The 9,101-nt window shown below is 36.0% G+C and overlaps 1 protein-coding gene across 1 annotated transcript; it reads left to right on the forward strand.

The window, feature by feature from the left end:
* Positions 1 to 681: 681 nt before the first annotated feature.
* On the forward strand, positions 682 to 8,491 carry LOC104168230 (phosphatidylinositol 4,5-bisphosphate 3-kinase catalytic subunit beta isoform-like; the record flags this gene model as incomplete). Its single annotated transcript, XM_009708751.1, has 6 exons — positions 682 to 864; positions 1,120 to 1,290; positions 2,168 to 2,245; positions 6,531 to 6,782; positions 7,369 to 7,465; positions 8,361 to 8,491. Coding segments are annotated over 6 exons (912 nt in total), but the record flags the coding sequence as incomplete, so codon positions are not given.
* Positions 8,492 to 9,101: the final 610 nt, after the last annotated feature.

Below are 9,101 nucleotides of genomic sequence, written 5' to 3' on the forward strand. Positions count from 1 at the left end.
CTCGTCCAAATCATCAATAAAGATGTTAAGCAGTACTGGCCCCAATACTTTGGAAATATGTAGATAGCCTCTAAAAGTTTGATTAAAAATTTTCTTTGAAGATGCAGTCTTTCCATGTTGTATTCAGGATGCTACACGTATTAGCTGCTACCCCTCTTTTCTGCACTCCCCCAAATAAGATGGTGATTTTGTACATAGATCACATGAACAGTTTCTTCTGCTTTATTACTTGAAGCTTTCTTTTTCTTCTGAGTACAGTGGTACCTAGAAAGGAGATAACTTGCTAGGGGCAAGAAAAAAGAAAAATTAACGCATCTAGTACTGCTAAATACCTTGAAATGTATGCATGATTTGTTATCTCTTTCATTCACATTCTAAGATACAAGCTTCTAGATCAATATCCTGATCTAGAAGTCTTTAAATCACTGCTGAATCAATTAGATAAAGTTCTGTGTTCTTAAAAGTACTTCTGATACTATAAAAATTTGGCAATTGACCATTTTGCAGCTTTTAGGGTGACTGTTGCTCTGACTGCACTGAAGATGTTGACATTAAGTGTTAAAATAGATTGGTTTTGACAGTTAAGTATTTCTACTTCTTTTATTGTGTATGCTACAATTTAGGCCTTGTACGTTTGACTGTGACAAGTTTGACATTTGGTATTCCTGTTTGTTTTGTTAGGATGTATTTAGTTTTCAGGTGTCTCCTAACATGAATCCCATCAAACTGAATGAGCTGGCAATCCGAAAACGTTTGACTATCCATGGAAAAGAAGATGAGGAAGTTGATCCTGCTGACTATGTGCTGCAAGTCAGTGGAAGGCTAGAATATGTTTTTGGTGATCACCCACTAATTCAGTTTCAGGTACATAAAGCTCTTTGGAACTTAATGTGACAGTTCTATGGTGCCTTGGCCAAAATTTGACCTTGCTTCCTGTGCCACTGGATGGTCAGCTATACTGAACAGTAATACACTTCCTCCTCAAGTCTGCAGCCCTCTCCAACTGTAAAATATGTGTGCACCATTTCCTTTGTAATATATTCTTTGGTTTTTTTTATTTGAAAGTTACTGTAGAAATAGTCTGTTAGCTGATAACAACTGTTTTCCATGGGCTTTTAGTATATACGCAACTGTGTGATGAACAGGACTCTTCCTCAGCTGACTCTAGTTGAGTGTTGCACCATAAAGAAAATGTGCGAGCAGGAGATGATTGCCATAGAAGCTGCCATAAATCGAAAATCATCCAACCTTCCTCTTCCTCTGCCACCAAAAAAAACAAGAACAACAACCGTAAGTTGTTATGGAGAATATCTAATACCCAAAAGGAACAGTGACTTTTGGAATATAAATCACAGTGCCTGAGATTTGTGCTACTACTACTGTTTTCCAGTGTAGGTCACCTGAGTCTACTCAGAGCCTCCTGTTGCTTGCGAGAAGGTTTATATGAGAAATAGCAGACCTTGAGGCTTTATGGAAACTTCTTACCTTCCCTCGTGTCATCGATCCTCCTCCCCTCACTGTCTTCTTTCCGTTGCTATTGATTCTACTTTTAATCACAACCCAGAAGAGTGGGTAATGATCTGTTACCAGCGACTGGAGAAGTTACTGCAGAGAACCTGGATTCTGCAGCTTCAGTGCAATGTGTAGGCTCCACTAGCTTGGGCAGTAGTGGTCTGTGATCTGTTGTATTAGCCCAGATACATTGCAGGGTGTTGCCACCTCAATGGTGGCAGCTTTTGCCATAATACATACCTCACTTCTAATATGGTGCTTCCTTTATTGCTAAACTTATGGCCTTACAGCACTGTTATAATTTAGGTACTGTCGTTGTAAGAAATGTGGACAGACTTTGCTCTGTATATATTCAGAATGAGCAATAACTTTGAAGGGTTATTCTGAATTGTCAGCAAGTAGTACTCAATGTATTTTCTCACCTCCACCCCACCCCCCTTTCAGCTGAGTGTTTTTTTCTTTTTTCCGCTTTAGGACGTCTTGTATGCTCTTGTAGTTATGATAACCAACTTGGTTTTTCAGATTTCAAATTTATATTTTAATAAATACATCTCAGTTTGTATTTATGACTTCTGCTTAAAATGTTTAGCTTAAAATAGGTCTCAATATGTTACATTGATTAAGAATGAACTTGTATCTTTGTTTCCCTTCTCAGAGCGTATGGGATATTGCCAACCCTTTCAAGATTATTCTGTTAAAGGGTAATAAACTAAATACAGAAGAAAATGCCAAAGTAAGTAACTATGCTTAGTATCAGAAGACGTTCTGTTCATCATTTTAATAGTTTTTCAGTGTTTAGTGAACTCAGTCATACAGATTTCAGTTCAGCAAAGTTATATTGGTAGTATTCATTAAAATCTTACTTTATTGCTGAAGTATTGCTTTATTGTCTGAAGTTGGATATGTGCACTAGAAGATTATCACTAATCATGAACAGTATGACATGAATGTTCATATGGCACTTGTTTCTTAAAGATGGTATCTGTAAAGTACTGATGTTTGTGTGAAATAAGTTTATTCAAACTAAACTGTTGTAAGCATCTGACAAACAGAAGTAGATCAAATATTAAAAGTTTTTCTATGGAACAGAAGGTATTTCCGTAGTCTAGAATATATTCTCTGTGTGTCTAAGCAGGAACTGTATGCTTCTATACAGTATATGTATAGTACATATACATACATACAGTACAGTATGCTTCTAAACATGCTGAACACAAAAAAAAGCTGTAGTATCACTTCCTGTAAAAATGTACACGAGCGGGCTACTGACTATTTTACAGATCACAGGTTGTTAACACATGGGAATTTATTGCACAACTACATTAAGACCTTACAAGACACTTGCCTGTGAGGTCGAACAACATTCACTTCCTTTATTTTTTTTGGTAATCAATAAATTATATAGCCAGTCATGTAGATAGGGAAGAAATTCAATTAGTCATTGAAGTTTGCTGTTCTGATGTTTTATTCAGGATACTCAATACTTTCAAAACTATTGTTACAAACTCCTTGTGTATTAACAACACTACATTTTACTACATAGCTAAATGAGACATAGTTACAATTTTACTACCCGAGACACTTCAACCGTGGAAATGGATGCCTGCAAAAACAGATGTTTCCTTTTTCTTTGTATAAACCATTATTTGGCTAGTTGTAATATTTTCTTAACTCTACGTTCTGTAGACTCTTAGAGCTTTTACAAGAAAAGGGAACGGAAAAGAGAAAGTGGATTCCAGAAGCAACATAGCTAGAAAGTGTGGTGGTTTTTTTTTTAATACTTACAAAAAAGTGAGTTTTAGTTAATTTCAGTATGATCTTAGAGGAAAAAGAAAATATGTTGATTGTAAGCTTGAGGAAAAACAGGGAAAATTGACAATTCTTTGGTATTGGTGCCTATGGACACTATCTGAGTATTATTTAGTATTTTAATGCTTTTTAGTCTTGAAAACTTTCTAGTCCTGTAGTTACCCAAGAACAAGAGTGCATGTGGTAACCTTGCAAGCTTGCGCATGTTTCCCTGCATTGTCTGCCTACAGTATTATGGAAGTGTCACTATGGAGAACGTATTTGTTTCCTAGTCCTGATTCTAAGGCTGTTTAATTCACTGCCATTGTTCTTTTAGTTTCATTGTGCTTTGGATCAGGCCAATATTCATCTGTTTTTGCTGAAACCACCAACAGGGTTCATAAATGCAGTATTTGTAGTGGGAAACAAAACATTTGTCAGATGGACAGCAGTCCACTAATGTGAACTGGATTGAGTATTTTCACCTAGAGCACAAGTGACTTCATTCAGCTGTCTAACACCCAGTTTTCCAAATACATGAGATTTGAAATTGCTTTTCTTTTTATCTTGCCCTTTAGCTGCACCATCAGTACATACTGTTTCGTTAGTAAAAGGGGAGTGTCAGAATGAAAAGAATAAAATTGGGATCCAGTCCCTTACATTAACAGGATTGGAAATCATAGAATTAGAACAAGCTAAAAGGCAAGCAAAATAGAAATGTGTTCCAACAGTACAGTGCTTTGTTACTATCAAATTTTACTTGATCGCTTCTGCTTTTTATATAAATAAAGCAAAAGAAAAGTCAGGGAAGTGTGGTGGCATACAAAGCTATAACATCAGATGACAGCAAGTCAAAGAACAATATTCAAAATTATGCAAATGTGAATTTAAACTCCTGGTTTTAAAAAACAAACAAATGGAAACCAACACAACAAAAAAATCCAAACAAACCAGGCAGATATGAAAATATTTCCTGTCGCTGTTGTTAAAGCACAAGCAGATAATACACTAGACATAATCATATTTCCATAAGGTGTCTTTAAATCAGCAAAGGAACTTGATTATAAATTCAGTTGAACATACAATGAATCTCCAAATGAAATAATAAAAGACCAGCTGGTGAATTGTTTCGAGAAGGTTATGGAACAACTAATTTTAATCAGTTCTCTGACATTAGCCATGGTATTTCCTTTTTGAAGAATATAAAACTGCAGTCTTTAATTACAGAGGAATAAAAAACCCAGCTGTAAATGTAATCAGCAAGAATTTCAATTGTATATGTGTATATAAAACCTGTATTGTTACATATAGGTATGTACACACATGTGTAGTCTGTATACATTTAGATTTCCTGAAGTAAGATTACTTTCATGCGATCTGTTTCATGTGTGTTCATGTTGCTGTTCTTAACTCACAGTGGTTCACAGTGGTGAAGCTGTGCATGCCAAAAATAGGTAATTGTGTATTTTATGAGTGTCACTGGGACTCAAGTGAATGTAGTTTTTTTTAACTGAACTTTTTCTTTCAGTGATTGATTGTAAGCTCGGAAATGAAATTGGGATTGTATATATGTAAGTCAACGAGTCAGTTTAATAATGGAAATTCCTATGGCACCTATATCAAGAAGGAGTCTAACCCATAACAGTGTGTTCTCCAAGACCTAATACCTCTGCCAATGGCTGTGCTGCGACAGCAGTATCTTGAGCAGTGGTAGCAATTGTTTCAGAGAAGTCCAGAATGATCAGAATGGGTGTTATTTGGAGACCATCTGTTGGTGCTACTCGTACCTTCTCCAGGGATTATTCTGGGCTGAAGGCAGATCTGCTCTCTAGCCTGACTTCGTTTGAACTGTAATACAGTTTGCTAATGACTAGTCTATCTGATCTAGTTTACGAATGGAGAGCTTAGTACTGAGCGGTAGTTGGTGTAGCCAAAAAAGGCACATTGAGATTGGGACTGCTTTGGGGTTGATCACACTGTTGTTTCTTTGAAGGAGGGAAAGATAGGCTCTCTCCCCCAACAGATCTTGCCTATGTCAGTTGGGAATTCAAAGGTGAATTATTTTTTTATCCAAAACCTGTACCAGATTTTAAACATCTCTGCCTTTCCCTTACAGTGCTTAGAAATAGTGTGATGGCTGGGGTTGGTTGAGGAGCGTAGGGAACCTGAAGCATCAGTTCACCTTTTACTCATTTAACCATAACATTGAGAACTTCTTTTTGGTGTTGACAAAAGGATGAAATTTGTTGGTTCTCTCTTTCTCTCTCTCCTCCCACCCCCCCTTTATAAAAACACTTGCATTTTGGAAGGTCACCTGAAAGAAGTTGACGTATTTCTCTTTGTTGTTTGCTCAGGCAACAGAAATAAAGACCACCTTATCATTATTGTTGAAACTGTCTAAGAGTATGGATACTTGGACACGTGCAGTTTTCTGCATACATATGTTATTAAACAGAAATGCAGAAATGAGCCACACCTTAGCATTGACCTGTAACGTGTTTAATTTCAGTGCCAATAGCTCCAGCTTCTTTCTCTTCTTACCCTTCTCCTTTCCTGTTCATTATTTTTATCATTCAAGCTAGCTGGTTTTGTTGATTACTGGGTACTAAAAATAAAACAGAATTCCTGGGTATTATGTATGTTGTTGTTGTTATTACAGGTGATTTCTGATGTCAGGGTCAGAGTGTTCCCTCTGTCCACTGTTATAAACAATTTAAATTAAAAATACATTTTTTTCTTAAGCTGAAAAAACCCCAAACTTTTCTCAATTAGAGGCCTGAATTGGTTCTACCTGGAGATTTGAATTTGTATTCAGAAAATTAGTCTTACTTTTTTCATTCTGCTTAGTTGTCCATTTCCTACAATTTCCTTCTGAGTTAGGTGTGTTAACTTAGAAGCATTTGTATATCCATACATTGCATTTGTTACTACGAATGATTTGTGTTATTCTTAGTCATATGTGATAATATAAGGAATTCAATACTGAAAAATTTGATAGCCAACATTATTTAAACAAATATTTTGATTTGACCAGGAGCATGAGAATAAATTCTTTTTACTTTGCTAGTCAGGAATTGTTTGGTTCATTTTAAAACCTCAAAATTAGTGTTGTTTTTTTTTTAAAGACAGAAATATTGATGAAATGCATGTATGTATGTTCTATATAATACTCTATGCAGAATTCTGTAGATTCTGTGGCAAGCTTGAAATTTCTCATTTCTTTATTGCAGGTTCACGTTAGGGCTGGTCTTTTCCATGGTACAGAACTCCTTTGTAAAACTGTTGTAAGCACAGAAATATCTGGGAGAAGTGACCACCTTTGGAATGAAGTACTAGAATTCGAGATAAATGTCTGCGATCTACCAAGAATGGCAAGGCTCTGCTTTGCAGTTTATGCTGTGATGGATAAGATGAAGACTAAAAAGTCAACTAAGGCAATGAATCCTTCCAAATACCAAACCATTAGGAAAGCGGGAAAAGTGGTAATTATTTAATTTGTTTTTCTTGAGTGTACCTCTGAGTTATATTGAAATAAGTATTCAGAAATCTTTCATTGTCCTCACTTTAGTGTTCAAGAATGCAAAATGAAAAAAAAAAATAACAAATTAAACAGAGCATATGTATGAAGAATTGCACATCTTGGTATGAAAAGAAGTTTTCATACTGCTCAAACACTGAAAAAGACATGAAAATTTTTCTTCTAAGCCAGTTGGCAAATGGTTGTTTAAAGAATAGTATTTTAAAAAGTCAGTTTTGTTTTGAACTCTAGATGAGTTGTGATTGGGAAAATATGAAAAAATTAGCATCTAGGCTCACATTCAGGGAAAGGCTCACATTCAGGGAAATGTGTACAGGGTGGTGGAGTGACACCCTTAAAGTTAAGTCTTATTGTCCTCAGTAGTGCTGGAGTATGTACTGGAAACTATGCATGTGTTTAACTGCTTTTCTGAAAGATATTACTGTTTTGAAGAAACCAACCCTCTCAATTCTACTTAGATTTCAGTGCTTGCCCCATGGTAATGTTCAGTGGCATCTTAGTTTCCATGTAAAAATTCTTTCCTTTAACAGCATTATCCTGTAGCCTGGGTAAATACCATGGTATTCGATTATAAAGGACAGTTGAAGAATGGAGAACTGGTACTGCACAGCTGGTCATCGTTTCCTGGTAAAGTTTGACTTTCAAAATTTGGACTTTACTTATAAAGCTAAAGAAAAGTAGTATCAAATGCTAGAATATTTGCTGTGTGCATGTGCAATTCTCCTGTCATAGTCTCCTTACTACTTGTATTTTTTTGTGTGTATAAATATATAAAGTCTCAGTCTCTTTCCTGAAAGTATTGTGTATCAGGAAAGAGGAAGGGCAAGAGTCTGCTTGGAAATAGTATTCTGAAAGTTTTACCTGTTACAGAAGGAAAATCACATAAAAATAGACGGATGTTTATATCTAGTGTTACCTGGTTTTAAGATGCAGTTTAGGTTTCATTTGGTTCCCTCCACTATGCATCCTAAACTAAATAGATAAACTGTATTGTATGTGACAATATTTGCATCAGCAAAAAATGTGAATTAGAATTTTTATTTCAGTCTTCCTTCCCTGGCATTCAGATTGATTAGTAAGAGTGTCTGAAATCTCCATGTCACTCTTCATTCCATCCTGAGAAACCCTGTGTCAACTTGGCTGTAGTGCTGAAAGAAGTCTGGCTTAAAACTCTCTTCTTTTTTTCGTGCTATTTGATGCAGAGGCAGTGGTTATACTGGTTTACAGAAGCTGCAGATCTTACTGGGATTTGGTTCAGTATAGGGATATCTCAGCTTCCCAGGACTGTTACATTTATTTTGGAAAGAGAAAAATCACTTTCTCACTGGGTGATAGTCCTTCATTTGTGAATATAAGAGGTATGGGTAGTTTATGCTGGAAATGCAGTGCACTGTAGTAAACGTGCTGTGCAGCAAAAGATGCTTCTGTCCATTGTATACAGTATGCACCTTTGCCTTTCAGATTTTTTTAGTTTTAATGTATGCTTGACCTGTAGTGTTAATTGTTCCGTCTAATGTTTCAGATGAACTTGAAGAAATGTTGAATCCAATGGGAACCGTCCAGACTAATCCTTACACTGAAAATGCAACAGCTTTGCACATTAGATTTCAAGAATATTCAAAACAGCCTATTAATTACCCTCCCTTTGATAAGGTAAGGTATGACATAAAGAGCAGTCATGAATGCTTATGTGTAAATAGCTATTTCTTCTTTCCTTTCAACAGTGCCTTTTCCACTGAATTCGCCACTTGTTGCCTTTTAGTTCACATTCTGCAGTTTTTTTAAACTTGCGCTGCGTGAGAGTGCCAGTGCTCTGACTTCAGGGTCCTCAGGTAGTATTTTGAAGACATATACTTTAAAAAATACTCCGTACATAGTCTCTTGAGGGTCAGAAGCATAATCAGTTTCCCATAATAGTGATCTTACAAAAAGCTAAAATTGTCTGCCATTCTGGAAACTTTAAAACTGTGTTTGTTTCTGATCTATAAAGATCTGTTACTTCTTTGTACAAATGTGTGTTACCCACTCTTTGGGACACTTCTTTCCTGTATGAGCTAAAAATCCTTTTAAGGATAAATAGACTCTTAATACTGCATGAAAAGGGATTTCTCAAGGTCTGTACTTGAACTAAATCCACTTAAGTTGCCCTGCAGCTTTCTACAGATATGGATAAGAATGTCTGTCTAGAAAGGAAGTGTGTATTTGAAATACACGTGGTGTAATGTATGTAGTGTGAATCATAGAATCATGGTTGGAAGAGACC

The sequence above is a fragment of the Cariama cristata genome, unplaced genomic scaffold, assembly GCF_000690535.1.
Source record: "Cariama cristata isolate BGI_N322 unplaced genomic scaffold, ASM69053v1 C11580030, whole genome shotgun sequence".
In the NCBI taxonomy this organism is placed as follows: Eukaryota; Metazoa; Chordata; class Aves; order Cariamiformes; family Cariamidae; genus Cariama; species Cariama cristata.